Source organism: Cherax quadricarinatus, chromosome 42 (genome assembly GCF_038502225.1).
Source record: "Cherax quadricarinatus isolate ZL_2023a chromosome 42, ASM3850222v1, whole genome shotgun sequence".
NCBI lineage: Eukaryota > Metazoa > Arthropoda > Malacostraca > Decapoda > Parastacidae > Cherax > Cherax quadricarinatus.
Window position 1 is genome coordinate 31,869,506 of NC_091333.1, and position 23,396 is coordinate 31,892,901.

The window sequence follows — 23,396 nt, forward strand, 5'->3', positions numbered from 1 at the left end:
TAGCAATTTTAAAAAAATATCAATTACGTTTCTTGGGTATTTCAGATCATTAGCTATTTCATAAATTTAGGATTTTTCTTTCTCTATGAACTCTGGACTACAAAAACGCAAAGTTCTCAAAAACATTGATGAGAAAACAGACAGTTTAACTGTATCTTGATGTGAAGAATAATAGTGGACATAGGAGCAGTTATTTGTAGATTTTCTGTAACTTTTAAATTTGAATTCATTATTACCCTTAATAATTAAAACATCTAGAAAAGGCAATGAGTTATTTTCCTCAAACTCAACAGTAAAGTTTATTGAATGGGCTAAACTATTTAATTTAACAAGGAAATTGTTTATGTCTACATTCTTAGGCATAGGACACAAAATATCATCAACATATCTGAACCATTTAGCTCTATTAGGGAGGACTGTGTTAAGCAACCTTGTTTCAAAAAATTCCATGTATAGGTTACTAAGAACAGGTGAAAGAGGATTTCCCATTGCCATACCAAACTTCTGAGTGTAAAACTTATCATTAAATACAAATTTTGCATCAACAATGCAAAGTTTAATAAACGCTTAAGCTGTTTGTGACCTGATAAAGCCCACTACATAGGCGAAATGTTGTCAATAAAGGATCACATTATACTGCTTAAGTATTTATATTTCCATTGTGTCAGTATTTTATACCATTTATCTCCATTCAAAGTTTAATAAGTTTAATAATAGTAGGAAGTGGCAATGGTAAATCATAGTTAACAAGTTCTTCAGATAAGAAACTTTATAGATCATCAACTTGAACTTTGGTAAACAAGGAAGCAACATCAAAACTAACCATGTTAAGTGTATCAGTGTTTTAATAAATTTTTTGAGTGTGAATACTTATCTTATCAGTTTCACATAAATTATCCAAATGTCTTGTCGACATTTTGAGCCCTATTGTTGGTAAAATTTCTAACTTTAATGTTAAAAACAACATAGATTTGGTTGATAAATTAAGCTCGTAGACTAACTTAAATGATTTTAAATGCAAGTGGCTGCATGTATGGGGTAAAACAAAAATCCTGGCCTAGGGTAGCTTGCTTTTTCTGTACAGAAACTAATACTAACAGCTCGAAATAATTGCACATACAATCAACTTCAAACTCACAAGCAGTATACATGGTTGAAGGATACAGATTAGATCAGATTGAAGGACAATTGCAGACAGCAGCACTGACACTAACATTGAGCTGAGCAAAGCAAGGCAGGGAGCCATGATACACAATGTCTCTATAATCCAGTATCACTAAGAATTTCCTGTAGTCACTTAGAATACAGTACACTGATGCTATCATATACACGTTACATACGAAAACAAAGCAGCTAGTTGACATAGGCACATGCAGGAACTGGTTCACAATATCGAGCAGGAAAGGTGGTTGTGGTGAATGTTGTTTTTTTCACTCACAAAAATCACTTCCATCTCCAGAATTCAAAGAATTCTGCCCACCGTTGCCACCATTTTGTTGTGGTTGAAGTTGGGGAGTGTGAGGGACCTAAAGAGAGACGTTGTATACTCTAGGGGTTATTTATTATGTAGTAATATCTTCTAACAAGCCGAGGTCATTCTTCTCCCAGGTCCAGTTTAAACTTACTGGTCACACAGAGAGGTGTGGAGGAATGTGAATATGAAGGAGTCACAGGATGAACACCTACCAACCATCATACTGGTTGTTACCTTTACAGTACATGGCCTATAACTGTGACATTATTGACAGTGAATCTCTCCCATCTCTAGGACCCTCGTAGCGAGAAACACCTTATCCCGACATTCCTGGGTTGTTCTGGGCTATTCCTATATGTTGATTTGTATGAAAGTTACAGTCACCTAGTGTGATAGTTGCAATTGTATATTTCGAGAAATTGTAGGAACCCTGAGTGTCTTCCATCACTAGGATCTCAGTGGTGATAGATCCCCACGTCTAGCCCTCTTGGGCTGTATCCCCCTATACTAATTGCAGTCACATAAAATTGTGTGCCTTTACCCGTATGATACCTTCATGTAGCTATAACTGAATGAGTATCCTACTATTGGTTATGTATTATAGGATACCCCTAGGAACGAAACTAGAGAAATTGTGGATCAACAGAAACATATTCTCACCCCAATGGGTGCTAACCTTCCTGGAATTCCCCGCAGACGACAATACCTACACACAGACGCTCAGTTTCCTGGATCTGCGCCTAAGGATACATTATATAACCTATTAACACTAATATCTTACTCAGGTAACTCAACGGAGATGTATTTCTTCGGCACACAACTTTCAATGACGCTAGTAGGCTTCATCCCGGGTTGTCTCTTCGTGGGTCAAGTCATGATACCAATATTTTATCAACTCAAACTCGTCTCTGTCAATGAGGTCAGTTGCATAATCAATTATTTTTTTTTTCAGTTTGTCTTATGCTGCATTTTTAGTACAAGAACTGTGAACCTTTCCTAAGTACCCTATATACCCATCTTCTGAATATAGCTGCTGGAATATCTTACAGTATATACCCATCTTCTGAATATAGCTGCTGGAATATCTTACAGTATATACCCATCTTCTGAATATAGCTGCTGGAATATCTTCCAGTATATACCCATCTTCTGAATATAGCTGCTGGAATATCTTACAGTATATACCCATCTTCTGAATATATCTGCTGGAATATCTTACAGTATATACCCACCTTCTACATATAGCTGCTGGAATATCGTACAGTATATACCCATCTTCTGAATATAGCTGCTGGAATATCTTACAGTATATACCCACCTTCTACATATAGCTGCTGGAATATCTTACAGTATATACCCATCTTCTGAATATAGCTGCTGGAATATCTTACAGTATATACCCACCTTCTAAATATAGCTGATGGAATATCTTACAGTATATACCCATCTTCTGAATATAGCTACTGGAATATTCAACAGTATATGGAGGTGAGGTTTGGATCTCGGCTGCTGAGGACGCTAGCAACTTTGTGTGTGCTGCTCAATAACTTCATCTACATGGGCATATGCCTATATGCTCCTACTTTGGCCTTATCGACAGTCACTGGCCTCGCTACGTGGGTATCCACGCTCACCATGGGCCTCGTATGTACATTCTACATTACAATTGTAAGTATGACAACAATACTCAATAATTATTCTCCAAATGTAACAAAACTTTCATAATACTTTAAAAAATAATTAGAGTAAAAAATACAGAATTACGAGAGAAATGGTAATTTAATTTACTCAAAAATGTATAAGTAAAGGTTTCTTGCTTGGTATATGTTAATATTCAATACACGATTCTGACCTCAGAGAACTGTTTAATACATTCTATATCATGATGGATGGTAATATAAGTAACCCACAGGGAGGTGTGAAAGCTGTGGTTTACACTGATGTACTACAAACACTGCTAATGTTCAGTGGGATGCTGCTCGTTACCATCATCTGTACCATCAACGCTGGTGGTGTTGCTAACGTCTGGAACATCGCTGATCATGGAGGCCGCATCATATTTTTTGAGTGAGTTTTTCAGTAATAATTTAAGGTCATGTTGCTAATGTTATTTGCTCATATCTATACACATTCTTTTGTGGGAAATACAGTGGCCGGTCCTGAAAAGAATTGTTGGGGAAAGTAAATGACTCAATTTAGCTTTTAGTTCTAGATAAAGAATGTTTTTGTTTTATGATTCATAGGTCAAAGGAACTTTTGATAATTTTTTAATTGTAAATTTCTGATTTGCTTTAAAAACTGTTTAATAATTTCTTTTTACTTAATAGAAGGCAAAAGTTGACCTTGAGAATTTCCTAATCAAGTTTTATTTCATTAAAAACAACAGAGAAGCCTCACTTTACAGATGCTGTACACAAATAACCCGCACATAAAAGATAGAAGCTTACAACGACGTTTCGGTCCGACTTGGACCATTTACAAAGTCACACTAACCAGAAGTGGAGCAGGATGGTATATATAGGCAGGAAGAGGTGGTGGAGGTAGTAGTAGTAGTAGTAGTAGAGGTAGTAGTAGAGGTAGTGGTAGTAGTGGGGAATAAGGAGGAGGAGCCAGTCAAATACAAAGAAAGGGGAGCACTGCAAGGGAGCTAGGTGCCCAGAGGGAGAGCAAGTGCACAGTGGTGGGTGAAAGGGGAAGTGGTGAAATAAATAAAGAAGGAACAGAAACACGAGACAGAAGGAAGAAAGACAACCCAGAGGAGAAAAAGGAAAGGAAAGGGGAAGAGGGAGAAGAAGAAAAAGAAAAAGAAAAAGAAAAAAATGAGGAGTCAGGTTAAGTCACGGGTGTTCTGAAGTTTGGAGCATTTTACAATGTAGTGGGAGAGGAAGGCATCTAGAGATACGAAGCCAGGGCTAAGGTTCATACAAGGAAAGTTGTGTATTAGAGAGGATTCAACTAGACGGCGACTGTTCAAGTTGGAAGAAGGGAAGACAGTTTAGCAGAAGACCAGTCAATAGGATGGCTATGATCTCTGACGTGATAGAAAAGAGCATTGTTAGTGTCGGCAAGACTAACACTATTTTTCTGCTCCCTAAGTCTGTCAGAAAGAGATCGACCAGTTTCTCCGAAGTATTGAAGAGGACAGGAGGAGTAAGAAATAAGTAGACACCAGGAACATCTGTAGAGGGAGGAGAGGTATGAACGAGATTAGTGCGAAGAGTGTTAGTCTGGCGAAAGGTAAGCTTGATGTCTAAGGGACGGAGAGAATTGCTGAGATTAGAAAGACCGGAAATGTGGGGAAGGCAGAGGACAGAAGAGTTCCCAGGAGTAGAGAGTTTGGGAGAGAAGAAATTACGTTTAGCACGTGAGAGAGCAGAGTCTATGAAATGGGAAGGGTAGCCAAGACGGGAAAACGAATTATGAAGAGTGGAAATTTCTGCTGGAAGGAACTGAGGATCACAGATATGGAGAGCATGGAGAAAGAGGGAGATAAGAACACTTTTCTTGAAAGGGGAAGCATGATAGGAAAAGTAGTGAATGTACATGCCACTATGCATAGGTTTTTTGTTATTTTCAGATGCTGTTCTTGCGAAAACCATTAAAATTAATTCACACATGAGAGCTACTTCACTATAAGCTTTTTAACCATACTTAGCTTTACACAAGCTTAAATCTGTCATAATTTTATATTTTAATTTTTATAGCAAATCAACTGCTAGTCACGTGTCAGTGATTGAGAAGCAACCTATTGAAATTATTTTCCAAAAATAGTGTAAAACCTCTAAAATTCAAATGAAATCAAATTTAAGAATCTGATAATATCCTAGTGAAGTGTTGTCTTACATTTCTGCAGTGTTGCCAGCCAGATATATGGTTATAAGTATGACAATAATTTTTAGAGGGGTGGACCAATAAGCCAGCAGAAGGCTGGCTTACCAAAAGCTCCAAAGGCCGGTCATCATCTGACTAAGACCCACGTCAGGAAACACTTGTCCTGTTTCCTGGTAAACCTTACCTGATCTATGGAGACAGCCGGCAGCACTATGCTGTGCTTTAACTCACTAATTCTCCAGCAGAGGGATGTTTTCTTGTTGACAACAAATGCTATTAAATGAAAATTCTAGCATTAGATTACTATTTTCCACACAATATTTATTAGCTGAACTGAATCTTAGTTATGAATAATTTGATTAAAATTCTTCAATAAAGTTTAGATTGAAAGTTTTCAGGTTTTCTGGCAATAGAGTCTCATTGTAGCCAGCAAGGGAACACAAGATGATACAGTAGCATATCTAATGTTACAAATTCATGGGACAAATTTTTAAATATCAAATGTTCAAGGTAAACAAGTTTCAGAACTTTGAATTCCTTTTACACCAGATTTAAATTACCCGAAATATAAAAGTAACTTTAAGAGAATGTTTTTTTTTTTTTTTTTTTTTTTTTAAATTAAATAATATTTAACAAAAACAGATATATTAATTTTGATGAGAAGAATTTTTAGATTAATAAATTCAGAGTTTACTTCTTAAGGGAATATAGTAGACAGCCATTTAACACGAGTTTATTTATCATGATTTGGTTATACCATGACTGATAAATTGCAGCACAATTTTACTTCACTGGTTTACTGACTGACTTACAGGTAGACTTTTTCACATAATTTATGCACAGTCGAGTACAACCATCAACTTTAATACCAGAACCTATACCATTCACCTCAGCCCAGTAGGGCCACAGCATAACTCTTCACTCTCCACAGTCATCCACAAACACCAACACCCACAATTTAAGGTAAGAAATACTATTATTTCTGTCCCATTTGTAATCTGCAGCAGTGAAAATAACGTAATACATCACGACAATGAATAACAATTACATAATAAATTTTATTTTTGTAAAATCTGTTTGTCTAAAAAAAAAAGTTGTATGCTTTTTTAGGGGTCACAGGAACGTAACCCTATTTCTCCCATAAGCTCATCGATTCATCTAACATGGTTTTACTTCACACAGCATTTTCAGGAATGTAACTATCATGTTAAATGACGGTCTGCTGTACACAATATTTATTCATGTATACGTTAACTGCGGTCCAACTGAAGACTTCACTAAACACAATTTAGAACTTTTAGACTTTCTTGAAACAACCCTCAGAAATAATGTGCTTGCTTCTACTAGCAGTTTAATTTAAGAACATAAGAAAGAAGGAACACTGCAGCAGGCCTACTGACCCATGCAAAGCAGGTCCATGCCACCCCCCGGCCTTGAACAATGACCACCTAGTCAGGTCACTTCCAATTAAGGAAGGAGCATGACACCAGACCTGGTAGCCCAAGTTAGTCAGGTCCAACTCACACCCACTCATGTATTTATCTAACCTATTTTTAAAACTACACAAGGTCTTAGCTTCTATGACGATACTCGGGAGTTTGTTCCACTCCTCCCCAACTCTATTACCAAACCAGTGCTTTCCTATGTCCTTCCTGAATCTGAACTTTTCCAACTTGAAACCATTGCTGCGAGTCCTGTCCTGGCTGGATATTTTCAGCATGCTATTTACATCCCCTTTATTTATTCCTGTTTTCCATTTATACACCTCAATCATATCCCCCCTAAGTCTATGCCTTTCTAGAGAGTGCAGATTCAGGGCCCTCAATCTGTCTTCATAGGAAAGATTTCAGATACATGGGATCAACTTTGTCATCCTCCTCTGTACGTTTTCCAGTGCATTTACATCCATTCTGTAATACGGTGATCAGAATTGTGCAGCATAATCTAAATGAGGCCTAACAAAGGATATATAGAGTTGAAGAACAACCTGAGGACTCCTATTATTTATACTTCTTGATATGAAGCCAAGGATTATGTTAGCTTTATTTCTATATATACTGCCAACATTGTTATGATGGTCTGAAACATGGGTTTTAAATGTCGCAGTGAGGAGGGGGGTTTGAGGCAGTGGATATATACATCAATGCACACAGCCAGACCTCAGATAAATATAGGTGAATGGAAGAATCTGTATGGTGAGTCACATGTGCAGTGAATTTCAGAAGGGATCCGTAATGCTTGACAGTTCACAAATGGGCAAAATTATATACAAACATTACCTCATAGTCTCGGGTATGAGATTAACCACTAAGCTTCAGCTAGGCGTCCATTCTTACTGGAGAATTGCTATGTGGTAAAATTACTTTGTACTTTGACACAGAGTGAATAGGTTCGAATTGTCCAGTGAACTGAGAGATCATATTTGTAAATAATTTTGCCGGTAGTAGGTTGGTAGACAGCAACCAGCCAGGGAGGTACTACCGTCCTGCCTAGTGAGTATGAAACAAAAACCTGTAATTGTTTTACATGATGGTAGGATTGCTGGTGTCTTTTGTCTGTCTCATAAATATGCAAGATTACAGGTACGTCTTGCTACTTCTACTTACACTTAGGTCACACTACACATACATATACATGTTTATTTATACACACTCATCTGAGTTTTCTTTGATTTTATCTTAATAGTTCTTGGTCTTATTACTTTTCCTTATATATCCATGGGGAAGTGGAATAAGAATCTTTCCTCCGTAAGTCATGCGTGTTTTAAAAGTCAACTAAAATGCCAGGAACAATGGGCTAGTAACCCATTTTCCTGTAAAGATTACTAAAAAGAATAAGAAGAAAATTGTCAAAGTGGGAAGTCTGAATTTTCGTGGATGTTGTGCAAATGATAAGAAAGAGATGATTGTGGATGTTATGAATGAGAAGAAGCTGGATGTCCTGGCTTTAAGTGAAACAAAGCTGAAGGTGGTGGGAGAGTTTCAGTGGAGAGGAATAAATGGGATTAGGTCAGGGGTTTCAGACAGATTTAGAGCTAAAGAAGGAGTAGCAATAATGTTGAAGGATAAGTTATGGCTGGAAAAGAGGGACTATAAATGTATTAATTGAAGGATTATGTGGAGTAAAATAAAGGTTGGACGTGAAAAGTGGGTTATAGTAAGCGTATATGCACCAGGAGAAGAGAGAAGTGCAGAGGAGAGAGAGAGATTTTGGGAAAAGTTGAGTGAATGCGTGGGGAGTTTTGAATCAAGTGTGAGAGTAATGGTGGTTGTGGATTTCAATGCTAAAGTGGGCAAAAATGTTGTGGAGGGAGTAGTAGGTAAATTTGGGGTGCCAGGGGTAAATGTAAATGGGAAGCCTTTAATTGAGCTATGTGTAGAAAGAGGTTTGGTAATAAGTAATACATATTTTATGAAGAAGAGGATAAATAAATATACAAAGTATGATATAGCATGTAATGAAAGTAGTTTGTTAGATTATGTATTGGTGGATAAAAGGTTGATGGGTAGGCTCCAGGATGTACACGTTTATAGAGGGGCAGCTGATATATCGGATCATTATTTAGTTGTAGCTACAGTTAGAGTAAGAGGTAGATGGGACAAGAGGAAAATGACAACAACAAGCAAAAGGAGGTAAAAGTGTATAAACTAAGGGAGGAGGAAGTTCGGGTGAGATATAAGCAATTACTGGCAGAAAGGTGGGCTGGTGCAAGTATGAGTAGTGGGGGGAGGGGGTTGAAGAGGGTTGGAATAGTTTTAAAAATGCAATATTAGAATGTGGGGCAGAAGTTTGTGGTTATAGGAGGGTGGGTACAGGAGGAAAGAGGAGTGATTGATGGAATGATGAAGTAAAGGGTGTGATAAAAGAGAAAAAGGTAGCTTATGAGAGGTATTTACAAAGCAGAAGTGTTGTAAGAAGAGCAGAGTATATGGAGAGTAAAAGAAAGGTAAAGAGAGTGGTGAGAGAGTGCAAAAGGAGAGCAGATGACAGAGTTGGAGAGGCACTGTCAAGAAATTTTAATGAAAATAAGAAAAAAATTTGGAGTGAGTTAAACAAGTTAAGAAAGCCTAGGGAAAGTATGGATTTGTCAGTTAAAAACAGAGTAGGGGAGTTAGTAGATGGGGAGATGGAGGTATTGGGTAGATGGCGAGAATATTTTGAGGAACATTTAAATGTCGATAAAGAAAGAGAAGTGGTAATTTCATGCACTGCCCAGGGAGGTATACCATCTTTTAGGAGTGAAGAAGAACAGGATGTGAGTGTTGGGGAGGTACGTGAGGCATTATGTTGAATGAAAGGGGGTAAAGCAGCTGGAACTGACGGGATCATGACAGAAATGTTAAAAGCAGGGGGAGATATTGTGTTGGAGTGGTTGGTATTTTTGTTTAATAAATGTATGAAAGAGGGGAAGGTACCTAGGGATTGGCAGAGAGCATGTATAGTCCCTTTATATAAAGGGAAGGGGGACAAAAGAGATTGTAAAAATTATAGAGGAATAAGTTTATTGAGTATAACAGGAAAAGTGTACAGTAGGGTTATAATTGAAAGAATTAGAGGTAAGACAGAATGTAGGATTGCGGATGAGCAAGGTGGTTTCAGAGTGGGTAGGGGATGTGTTGATCAAGTGTTTACATTGAAGCATATATGTGAACAGTATTTAGATAAAGGTAGGGAAGTTTTTATTGCATTTATGGATTTAGAAAAAAAACTTATGATAGAGTGGATAGGGGAGCAATGTGGCAGATGTTGCAAGTATATGGAATAGGTGGTAAGTTACTAAATGCTGTAAAGAGTTTTTATGAGGATAGTGAGGCTCAGGTTAGGGTGTGTGGAAGAGAGGGAGAATACTTCCCAGTAAAAGTAGGTCTTAGACAGGGATGTGTAATGTCACCATGGTTGTTTAATATATTTATAGATGGGGTTGTAAAAGAAGTAAATGATAGAGTGTTCGGGAGAGGGGTGGGATTAAATTATGGGGAATAAAATACAAAATCGGAATTGACACAGTTACTTTTTGCTGATGACACTGTGCTTATGGGAGATTCTAAAGAAAAATTGCAAAGGTTAGTGGATGGGTTTGGGAGTGTGTGCAAAGTTAGAAAGTTGAAAGTGAACATAGAAAAGAGTAAGGTGATGAGGGTATCAAATGATTTAGATAAAGAAAGATTGGATATTAAATTGGGGAGGAGGAATATGGAAGAAGTGAATGTTTTCAGATACTTGGGAGCTGACGTGTCGGCGGATGAATTTATGAAGGATGAGGTTAATCATAGAATTGATAAGGGAAAAAACGTGAGTGGTGTCTTGAGGTATATGTGGAGACAAGAAACGCTATCTATGGAGAAAATTCGGAGTGTGGAAATTAGGAGAAGGTGTGGAGTTAATAAAAGTATTACTCAGAGGCCTGAAGAGTGGTTGTTGAGGTGGTTTGGTCATTTAGAGAGAATGGATCAAAGTAGAATGACATGGAGAGCATTTAAATCTGTAGGGAAAGGAAGGCGGGGTAGGGGTCGTCCTCGAAAAGGTCGGAATTGGTAAGGCAGGTTTTGTGGGCGAGATGCTTGGACTTCCAGCAGGAGTGCATGAGCGTGTTCCATAGGAGTGAATGGAGACGAATGGTATTTGGGACCTGACGATCTGTTGGAGTGTGAACAGGGTAATATTTAGTGAAGGGATTCAGGGAAACCGGTTATTTTTATATGGAAATGGGAAGTACAATGCCTGCACTTTAAAGGAGGGGTTCGGGATATTAGCCGTTTAGAGGGATATGTTGTGTAACTTTATACGTATATACTTATAAACTGTTGTATTCTGAGCACCTCTGCAAAAACAGTGATTATGTGTGAGTGAGGTGAAAGTGTTGAATGATGGTGAAAGCATTTTCTTTTTGGGGATTTTCTTTCTTTTTGGGTCACCCTGCCTGGGTGGGAGACGGCCGACTTGTTATATATATATATATATATATATATATATATATATATATATATATATATATATATATATATATATATATATATATATATATATATATATATATATATATATATATATATATATATATATATATATATATATATATATATATATATATATATATATTCTCCATGGGGAAGTGGAACAGAATTCTTCCTCCGTAAGCCATGCGTGTTGTAAGAGGCGACTAAAATGCCAGGAGCAAGGTGCTAGTAACCCTTTCTCCTGTATATATTACTGAATGTAAAAGGAGAAACTTTCGTTTTTCCTTTTGGGCCACCCTGCCTTCGTGGATAAAGCCGGTGTGTTGAATGAAAAAGATATATATATATATATATATATATATATATATATATATATATATATATATATATATATATATATATATATATATATATATATATATATATATATATATCTACGGGTTTATGACTGTACGCCAACTGTTTTAGTTGTTGCCGAAGCTTTATAGGATTATTCTTGTACTTTTGTACTGCGCATTTTATAAGTCTCTGTACACTGTTCCTCGCCTTTGGAATTCATTTAGTGCTGCAATATCCTGTCTGTTTGCTTTAAATCTTTTTAGCAACTGGTCTCTGAATTTCATATTATCTAATATCTCAGTAGTCATCCAGGGTTCAGTTCTTCGTTTAATCCTAACCTCTTTAACTGGTGCAATATTATCAAGGATTGTAGTGAACATTGTTTTGAATTTTTCCCAGCATCGTTTACGTCCGTGCAACTTGTTATCTCTGTCCAGTCACAATTGTGTAGCCTATTTACCAGTGTTTCTTTACTGTAGTTTCTAGTTGACCTCATTTTTATTGTCCTGTGTAGGCCTATCCTATCCCTAGTGATTTTCCTGGTGCAATAAATGATGAAATGATCACTAAGACCTGTGGTAATGACGCCTGACTGACTAATGTTCTCAGAGCGGTTACAAAGTATGTGGTCAATTAGGGTGAATGAGAACTGTGTGATCCAGGTTGGTGTATTAATTAGTTGAGTGTAACTATTTAAATCTAGAAACTGCTTATACATTTTACCTAGCCCATTATTTTGCTGTTGAAAACATATATTGAAGTCACCCAGTATTATGGTCTCGCAATTGCTCTCAACTCCGGACAAGACTCTTGAAAAGTCTTCTAAGAACTGGTCCTCTACCTAGTTCCTACTAAGATGGGTTTTATCTTGGGAAGCAACACTTCAAACCATAGAATCTTGAGTATATTGTCATTTAAATCAGGTCTTGGATTATAGGCTAAGTCATTCCTTATGTAGGCACATAACCCACCACCTTTTCTATTCCTATCTAAGCGATTTATATTGTAACCTTCTATTTTGACCTCTTCGTCAGTCACAGTATCATCCATCCAGGATTCAGAGATGGATGTAACTGCCGCCCTAGTTCTGTTAGCTAGAATCCTAATCTCTGCCAATTTTGTAAAAAGTGATCTTGCGTTGACATGAACAAAGAGAAGATCTCTTTTCATATAACAATTATAATCATCAATATATGGCAATGGGTCATTTGTATTAAAATTAGGTAAATCAATGTCATCATTGCTAAAGGGAAACTGTGCCAAAGTGCATTTGTTACACACAAAATGAATTCTGACACCATTACACTAATTTATTTATTTATTTATTTATTTATTAATTTGGACATGATACAGAGAAGTACAAAAGAACACAGTTAAATGCAACATGCCAAAGCCACTTGAATGCTTAGCATTACGGGCAGACTTAAATTAACTTAAGATTAACTAAGCAATGAAGTATTCAGTGGTAAAACATTATTGTAAACAGATAACAATTAAGCACAAATGAGTATTACAAAAACAGGTCGTATGGTTGCTTACATTGCTGTAAAATCAGTATTTATTTATTTATTTATTTAATTTGAACATGAAACAGAGAAGTACAAGGAATACAATTATTAAAGTGCAACATGCCAAAGCCCCTTGTTTGCAGAGCATTATGTGCAGGCTTAAAATTAACTTAAGATTAACTAAACAATGATATATTTTGTGGTACAAAAATTATTGTAAAACAGATAACAATTTAGTACAAATGAGTATTACAAAGACAGGTCATATGGTCATTACTGTGTTGCTGTGTAATCAGTAGAATGGAGTATTATGTTAGGTAATGAAGTTAAATAGTAACAAAGTTTAATTGGGTCACAGGTTGACATTTATGAGATACAATAATGAGACACATATAAGGTACAATTTATGAGATACAATTATTCAGTATTTATTTAGTTGTGAGTGAGTAAGTGATTTTTGAGAAGAGACTTGAATTTATAAACAGACAGTGTTTCTTTTATATTCACAGGTAATGAATTCCAGATTTTAGGGCCTTTTATGTGCATTGAGTTTTTGCATAGCGTGCGATGGACACGAGGAACATCAAAGAGTGATCTGTGCCTTGTGTTATGGTCATGTGTTCTGTTAAGGTTGGTAAGGAGATGTTTGAGGGGAGGGTTAATATCAGAGTTAAGTGTTCTATGTATGTAGTAGGTGCAGTAATAAGTATGGATGTTTTGTATGGTGAGTAGGTTTAGTGTATTGAATATTGGTGGAGTGTGCTGCCTGTAGTGGGAATTTGTTATCATTCTGACCCCAACCTTTTGTTGGGTGATTAGTGGTCTGAGATGGTTTATTGTTGTTGAGCCTCATGCACAAATTCCATAGGTGAGATAGGGGTAAATAAGTGAGTGATATAGGGCCAGGAGGGCTGACTGTGGAACATAGTATCGTATCTTCGACAGTATGCCTACGGTCTTGGAAATTTTTCGGGAAATTTGTTGTATATGTGTTTGCAATTTGAGTCTATTATCAAAGTGGATTCCTAGGAATTTTTCCTCTGTGAGTTTTGTGATAGGTGATCCATTTATCATTATGTTAAGAGACACATCTGCAATGTTTAGAGTAAGTTTGTTGGTCCTCATCCAGGTTGATATTTTCTGTAATTCGGTATTTACAGTATTGGCTAGCATGACTGGGCTCGGGTGAGAGTAGACATATGTAGTGTCATCTGCAAATAGTGTGGGTTTGAGTAGTTGCGATGCATTTGGTAGGTCATTTATGTATATGAGAAAGAGAAGAGGGCCTAGGACACTTCCCTGTGGCACACCAACTGTAATTGGCTGTGCGGAAGAGTTTTCCCCATTTGTGTACACATATTGGCTTCTGTTGCTGAGGTATGACTTTAGGTAGTTGAGGGAGTGCCCTCTTATACCATAGTGCGACAATTTTATGTGGAGCAAGTCATGGTCAACTGTATCGAAAGCTTTACGTAAGTCAATGAAGATCCCCAGTGGGACTTCTTTTTTCTCTATTGCTGTATAAATATGTTCTAGCATGTGGATAATAGCATCATTAGTATTTTTATTAGGCCTGAACCCAAATTGACAGGGGTTGAGTATGTTGTGGGAGATGAGGTAGGAATAGATACGCTTATGGATTAATTTTTCAAAGATTTTAGAGAGAGGGTGTAAGTTGGATATTGGCCTATAGTTATTCAAATCTGGTCTCCTCCTTTTTGGATCGGGGCGACCCTTGCTATTTTGAGAACTGTAGGAAAGGTAGAGGAATCAATAGATTTGTTAAAGAGTGTTGCAATGATTGGTGATAGAACCTATGACACTTTTTTGTATATAATGGGTGGAAAGGTATTTAAATCTCCTGTCTTGTTTTTTAGTTTGTTGATAATAAGGGAGACTTCAGTTGGGTTAGTCGGAGCTAGGAACAGTGTGTTCGGGTAGTTGCCAGTGAGATAGTCATTGGGTGGGGTATCTGAGCTTGGGATTTTATTGGCAAAGGTTTTTTCCTATAGTAGAGAAGAAATCATTGAGTCTGTTTGCTGTTTCAGTAGGTGGAAACTGGGGTTCATCTGGTTTTGTTAATTAAATTTCACTATTTCGTGTTATCTTTTTTGTTCCTAGTATTTCTGATAGGGTTTTCCAGGTCTTTTTTATGTCACCTCGTAAGTTGGATAATCTGTTCTCATAATACATTTTTTTTAGCCCTTCTTATCAGGCTGGTTAGGATTGACGAGTAACGTTTTGTTTGGTCTCTTGTTATGTGACCCATTCTGTACTGTTTATCCTATAGGTGCTTTGTATTTATGGATTTGAGGATACTGGGTGTTAGCCAGGGACTGTTTAGTCTCTTAGCTGTCATCTGTTTAGTTTTTTAGGGCAGTGCTTGTTATAGAGGTATTGGGTCTTTTTTAGAAAATTATTAATACATTCGTTAATATCTGTATAGATTTCTAGCTCAGTGTGCCAGTCAATGATTGTTACTGCTGTTGTGAAGTTATTAATGGCTGCCTCATTGTGAAGTCTGAAAGTGACTTTAGTAGTGTCTAGGGGTAATTTGCCAAGGTTTGTTATGAGGAAGGTATGGTAGTGATCTGTGGTATTATCTGTGATTATGCCTGATTTTCAAAGGGATATGGTGTTGGTCCAGATGTGGTCTAGTAGGGAAACACTAGTCTCTGTAACTCTCGTAGGTTTTGTTACTGTTGGTAGCAACATGCAGTTACTCATAGTGTTTGGGATTTCAGTAACTTGTGGGTCCTGGTCTTGTAGGAGATTTATATTGAAGTCACCTGAGAGTAGTAAGTGACCTTTGTTCATGCCTGCATCAGTTATCATACTTCCTAGGTTGTCACTAAAATGGCTAATGTTTGACTGTGGAACTCTGTAGATGTTTATCACTGTGAGAGGTTTTTGTAGGTATTTGGATTTGAATTTAGCTATTATATATTCCCCATGTTCATCCCTTGTGCAAGTATTAGTGATACATTCTAGTTGGTCTGAGTAGTATATAGCTGTGCCACCCCCTTGTTGGTCTGGCCTACAGTTGTGTATGGCTGTGTAACCAGGAATGGCATAGACATCTGTAGTATCAGGCTTCAGCCAGGTTTCGGTGTGAGTAATGATGGACATACCGTCACGCAGGGAATTTAGTAATGCTATGAGGTCATCATAATGTTTACTTAAAGATCTGATATTGTAGTTAAAGATAGTTATGCTGTTGTTGGCTCTGAGAAGTGCCTTTGATTGTTCTGCTGTGTAGTAATTACAGATACTGTTTGATTCATTTAAGCCATTTGTTATCATAAGATTTATAGTGAATCTATAGTTAGAGTTAAGTATAAGACAAAGTAAATATTCTAAAGCTATAAAATAGCACCTGAATTATTTTAACAAATGTAAAAAAATATGAGCTAAGGTAGCTCTTTAAAGCTAAAATAAATGAGGCAATATAAAAGGGAGTAAAATAATTTGTGGTGAACAAAAAAGTGGTAATCAAATAAATGAATATAATGGCAAAATAATGAGCTTATTACACTTTAGCACCTGAGAATAGCACCTTGATTATTTTAACAATTGTGAATATATGAACTAAGGTTGTTATATAAAGCTAAAATAAAAGAGAAAATATAAGGGACTAAATTAAGTAATGGTAAACAAAGTTAAAATGACAGATGGTCACTATGATATAATATTGATTTGGGAGTGAGATCTGATTTGTTATATATAATAAGTTGAGCAATATATTGTACTATAAAAAGTAAAAACAAATAATATGAGGTAGTTGGTACTAGTTAGCAAAAGATAGTTAATGGCCTTGAACAATGATATAATTGAAATATACACTAATTGCACACACAATATAGTCACTAAGATATGAAAATAATCTTAGAGTAGGACTTATAATATAAACTTATAATATAAACTTATAATATAAAAATACAAATTAAAATGGTACTTGCAATTGCACTAGGGTCTGATATAGGTTGTTAACAAGATCAAGAGTATAACTAGATTTAAATTGACAAAATAAAATTCACAAATTAAAGTACCAAAAGAATAATAAGTAAAAAATAACAATGGCAATGACTTGGTTATAATATGATAGTAAGATGGTAGACAGGTACACAGGTACACAGGTACACAGGTACACAGGTACAAAGTTACACAGGTACGAAGGATAATACAAACGTTGGAGTTGAATATACAAACTTGAAATTTTGGCAACAAAATTTTATGAAAAGTATAAAATAACGATTAATGTACAAAAGTATAAAATAACGATTAATGTACAAAAGTAAAATTGACTGGTTGTAAATATGGTGTTTAATAAAATTTTAGTAAGTAATAATGGTTATAAAAAAAGTGAAAAACTAATGCTTATTTCATTCAATATTGCACTGAGGTTATTTGGCAGTACAAGGTAATTAAGATCACTCTAAGATAGTTAATGTGGTATTAAAACTGGTTATGGTAATTAGACAAGTAATGGTAATTAAATAATGTCATAAATGTTAAGAGTAAATTGTACTGATAGTAAAAATGAGGTAGTAATATGGACAGAGAAAGTATCAATTCAGGTAATATTTAAGCAAACAATAGTAAATAAGAAAATTACATAAGGTGACTTATACTTACTATTAAAATCACAATATGAGGCAGTTGATTATTTAATTACTAAGAGATTGTACTATGAAATTTGAACAATAATGGAGCAAAACATACACTACACTACGTAGGCTTTTAGGTTGGACATTGTTTAGTTATTCTCTGTAAGATTAGTATCCCTGAGAAATCGTGATAGATCATTCTCGTTCGTGATTGTGTACAGTTGACCTACATTTGTTTTCCTAACTTGAATTTTCCCATCCCGTGTGAAGCATTGGTGTATTGTGTCATTATTCTCACGCTTAATTAAGTTTTCTGACTCTATACAGGAGGTTCTGACGTTTATTGGTAAGACACTCGTTTATGTATACCTCTTTCTTTACTTTAATAGATGAAATAATTAAGTCTTTTTTCCTGTCATGTGAGTGAAATCTAAGCATAACACTTTTTCTACTATGGGATCCTAGTAACCTGGCTTCCTTTATTTCTGACTCTGGTACTGTAACTTTTGTTTGGTCCTTTATGATCTGGAGAGTAATTTCTTTACTGTTTGGTTCATATCACTGGGAAAATGTGGACTGTTAACTATTACCGCGTCCGATAGTTTATCTTGTTCAGTTTTATCTTCTTGGAGAGCAAAGTAGTCACTGAACTGGTTATCTAAGTTGTTCTTCCATTCTTTTACTGATTCTTCAACCTTTGTATTAAGAGATATTATTTGTTATGTATGGCTATCTATGACTGTTAGGATGGTCTTGTCACAGTTAGTCATTCCTGGTGTTGATAACTTTTGTTCAAGACTGAGGATTTTGTTCTCGAGTTGTGTCATCCTGGTGTCTTGTTTTGCTAACGTGTCTCGAAGATTCATATTTTCAATAACTAAGGTGGAGATGCATGACTTTAGGGTATCTGGATCGTTGGTCATACCTGAGAGACTACTTGGTAGGTTGAATCCGGGGAAGAGAGGGGAGGATGGGCTGGTGGCAGCCATGTTTTTTGTTATTGTTGTGGTGTGGCCTTGAGTGGTGGTGAGGGGTGGTAGATGGGCCGGTGTCCTCCTGGCTACACTTGTTGAATAGTTAATTTTTCGGTGTTTTCTTGCTGGCCTTGGTGCTGTTTTCTCTTAGATTGCGCCTCATAATACTACAAGAATTATTGAAGTTAAGAAGAAGTTGTAGTTATACAAAGCTTAGGGTTACGTTGTTCGGCTGGCAGTGGGGTGTTGCTTTGGGTTTGAGGGCAGTCTTCCTTTGATCTCTATTATTTTCGATTTGTAGGTTTCACTGTTGGTAATCTTTGGTTATTCTGGGTGCTACGTTGGATAGTGCAGTTTTGCTTGTAACTAGGTCATCATAGGAGCATTGGTGGCTCTGATAGTTGGAGAAAAGTTCGGAGCTTGGAGGTCGCTGCTGTTGCTGCCGCTGCCGCTGCTTTATGCACCCACCCTTCACACAGTTTGCATAAGGTAACTTTACTGTTCTTCTTTCGTGCCTTAGTACAGTGTATACATAAGTGTGGTGGTGTCTGAGATAATAGGAATGATTGTAGTGTCTCAACATTGACTTATCTGTGCATTACATATAGAGTTAAGGTTATCATTCCTAGCTACTAGACCGTCATTATCACCGTCATCTATCTGTCTGTTCTGCACCTGTACAATAGTCTGAGATCATGGATTAGTATGGATATCACCACTTAATAGCGCCACTATAAAAGCTGTGCACCACTGTTTTTGTTTGGATATGTGGTGTTGCCATACGTTGCGGCGATAGTGACATTTAAATTTCTTGTAGGATGGCTAGGAAAACTAGTGTTAAAAAGTGTATCATCCGCTGTATGATCCTAATAAGTGTAAAGTTTGTGTAACATTATGCATTCAAGTGTTATGAACAAAGGGACAATTTATCATCCCATCGCGTGACGTATGACTAAGTGACTCCCTATCAACGAGTGAGGACATAACTACGCATCTATAGCAGCTTACTTAAGACATCGATACCGGGGTCATACTTTCCCTACCACAAACTAGGGGAAATTGGGTCTAGTCCTTTCATGTTGCAATCAACACATCATCATGAGCTTGCAAAATTGCAGGAAAGAGGAGGATGTCCAAGCAAGTAAGATCCCAAAAGGACGTCTTCACTGGAGAGTGTGAGGGAGGCAGGGAGAGAGAGAGAGAGAGAGAGAGAGAGAGAGAGAGCTGCCTCAGTACCCTTCCTCTCTCAAGGACAGGCACCTTACATGCCTTACACACCCTGTTACAAAAAACGCGATTTCTAAAAAGCTTAGAGATCTCTAGTGAATACTAGAAAGGACTGCCCTTCTAGCATCCAGCCTGTTACTGGGTTCTTGTAACAAGTAGTCAATATCCTTGTCCAATTATCCATTAGAATTCAGAAAGAATTAATAGTGCTTCAGGATTACAACTGGTAGGCTACTAACTAGAGAAATCAAAATTTAATAAATTTATTAATTAAGTTGTCTAGGGGTATATCAAATTAAATTAAATTAAATTAATCACAGTAATCAAAATAATATTAATCACTTCTCTCGTGTACAGTATTATTGTGCTGAAAGCACATATCACATTTATAAGTCTTAAGTACCGTCTGGTACATTAACAAGTAATAAGATATTACAAATATGTACAAGTAAGTTTGTGTGTATGTGTGTAAGTGCTCTAAGTAGTTCGCTATGTCTCACGACTCGACTAGACTTAAACAAGTGACTGACAAAGTCCTCACATAAACTAACTTCTTGATCAACTGGCAATCAGAACAGTCTGCTTGAACAATAAACGACTGCTAAGCCCAATAGCAATATAACAAGCAACTGCGACACAGAATCAGGAACAAGGAGATAATATAACGACACTAAGTAGGGACCATCAGCAGATCCTCCACAAAAGTCACAAAGCTCCCATACTACTGAATCTAAGTTCAGTATAAGAAAATACCCAACTGTGACAGTACACAGATACCAGTACAAGTTAGGTCAGAAGCTACAGCTCAGGACCTGAGTTGCTCAGAGTGTGTATGCGACACACAACCTCAGTACAACGTCGAAAATCACTAAGTCTATACAATGTTCTGTGAACAGTCTCCAGAACCTACAACAATAATGAGACAGAGACGATCTTCCAACAAGGGCCAATAAGGGAGATTTAGGCGCTTCTTGTCTGGAATACGTCCAACCACCAAGCGAGTCTAGACCAGACTGAATACTTCAGGAGAGGTGAGTACACCCCCCCTCGATCACGTGATAGCTCCGTGGACAGTCACTGCCCAGCAACACCGAGAAGCCGGCAGAGTAACGAGCCACGAGCGAAAATTACAGTAGTTAGACAATCAAGACTTGAACTATATAGGAGCACATAATAATATGAAGGTTACATCCTACCTAACAACATAACTAAGTCAAATAATAATATAAAGCAATATATTTACGATTTAGCTATTATCGCAAATATAAGCAATATAAAATTATATGAAAAGGTAATATACATTATATGCATATACATAATATACATCATATACATTGTAACCCATTCAGGGGTTGCAACACACCCACCACCTCAAGCTGACCACATCATGAGAAGCCAGTCTATCAGCATCCTGTCGGCCAACATTACAGGTTTCATTACTAATGTTGGAGAGCTCACACATAGTTTTGTGAACACTCGACGTCCCGACATGATAGCTGTTGTTGAAACATTTTTGGATGACATGACTCCAGAAAATTTTGCAAGAACTGCTGGCTACACCTCATGGATGAGAAGAGACAGGCAAGAGCAAGGAGGAGGTGTTGCTGTGTGCTTCTCTAAAAGTGTTCATGCCCAGCACATTGATGTTGCCACCCCTACTCATCTTGAAATGCTGTTCTTCAAGCTCTCCATAAACACTAGTACCTCTGTACTAGCATGTGCAAAGTACAGACCTCAGTGGCAACATGCAAACCCCATCAACTTCCGAATGGAAAATATTGACTCCCTTCTGCTACAACACAACTGTCAACATATTATAATTGTTGGTGACCTCAACCAACACCTTATACAGAGGGACTTTGATGACCTTCTTGCAGTATTTGACATGAGAAACTTTGTTGATTTCCCTACTCACATCTCTGGCTCCTCCCTTGACCCAGTAGTGAGTGATCTAGCAAAGGTAGTCACTTGTCAACCCCTCCGCTACGTTGGATCATCTGACCACAAGGCTGTTTTTACGACACTTAAGATCATAACAGAACGAGGTGAGGAGTCCACACGCACAACCTGGCTATGGGAAACAGGTAATTGGCCAGCCCTTTGCTTTGAGCTCGCCACCACCGATTGGAATGCTCTTCTCCAAGGGGATGTTGGCAACCAAGTGAAAGCCTTCACTCGACACATAGTTAATCTACAACAAGAACACATTCCTCACCGGCAATATGTGACGAAGCCTACAGATCAGCCTTGGTTTGGCTTTCGTTGTAGAGAGACTGCTACTGCTAACTACAAAGCATGACGAAGGTATGAGAGACATCCTACCACCTATAGCAGGAACTTCCACAAGCAAACCTGTAGGCATATGGGTGACATTCAAAAGTGGGCCATTGCTAAATGGGAGGTGGACACAAAAAGAAAGCTAGCATTAGGTAGGGTAGGCTCCAAAACCTGGTGGTCCCTGGTCAAGGACAGACAAGTTTATCTGCCTGATGAACTCATTCCATCTCTCAATCGACAGGATGGGACCTCCTCTGCTAGTAGTAAAGAGTTGGCAGACCTCTTTGCCAAACACTTTGCTACCAAAATGTAAGTTCCTGATCCAGCAAGGGACCCTCCTTGGCGGCTAGCTGCAAGAACTGTATCAAAACTGTCAGTGGTGACAATAAGGCAGGAGGAGGTGCATTTCCTTCTTAAATCACTTGACCAAGAAATGGCTGTGGGCCCAGACAAGTTGAGCCCAAGATTGTTGAGAAGATGTGCAGACCAGCTAGCAGCACCTCTAACTCGCATCTTTCAGCACTGCCTAATACAGTGTAAATGGCCCTCTCTGTGGAAAGAGGCAAATGTAGTCCCTGTTCACAAAAAGAAGAGCAGAGAAGAAATCAGCAACTACAGACCAGTGTCACTTCTGTCAATCACTGGTAAGATCCATGAACCAATAATCTCAAGACAAATGACAGAGTTTTTTGACTACGTCTCACTACTTTGTGATCGTCAATATGGCTTCAGGAAAGGTTACTCTGCTGCTGATCTGTTGTTAAACCTCTCCACTAAGTGACACCAGTCACTGGATGAATCCAGAGTCAGCTGTGTGGTAGCACTGGACATTGCTGGTGCTTTCGACAGGGTGTGGCACCAGGGCCTCTTAGCAAAACTTCAAGCACTGGGAATTGCAGGCTCTACAATATGTCTCCTCAGTGATTACCTTCATGGTAGATCTCTAAGGGTAGATGGAACGGAATCAGAAAGACATCCTATTGGGGCAAGTGTCCCACAAGGAAGCATTCTGGGACCATTGTTATGAAATGTCTACTTCAACGACCTTCTTCATCTCATCCCAGGATCACATGCATATGCAGACGACTGTACACTGACATTCACTTATCCAAGAGAAGAAATGCCAGCTGCTCTAAGCTACATCAATCACCAGCTGAGAGCTATATCAGCTTGGGAAAATAGATGGCAAGTAACATTTGCAC

The 23,396-nt window shown here is 37.5% G+C and overlaps 1 protein-coding gene across 1 annotated transcript in view; it reads left to right on the forward strand.

Annotated features, from left to right (window-relative positions):
• The window catches only part of LOC128695544 (sodium-coupled monocarboxylate transporter 1), a 330,002-nt gene that overhangs the window by 2,328 nt on the left and 304,278 nt on the right, over positions 1-23,396 (forward strand). The window contains exons 2-4 of the mRNA XM_070093458.1: positions 2,260-2,393; positions 2,954-3,142; positions 3,387-3,541. Of these exons, the coding sequence (XP_069949559.1) occupies positions 2,260-2,393; positions 2,954-3,142; positions 3,387-3,541 (478 nt within the window). The remainder of the gene's footprint in view (positions 1-2,259; positions 2,394-2,953; positions 3,143-3,386; positions 3,542-23,396) is intronic.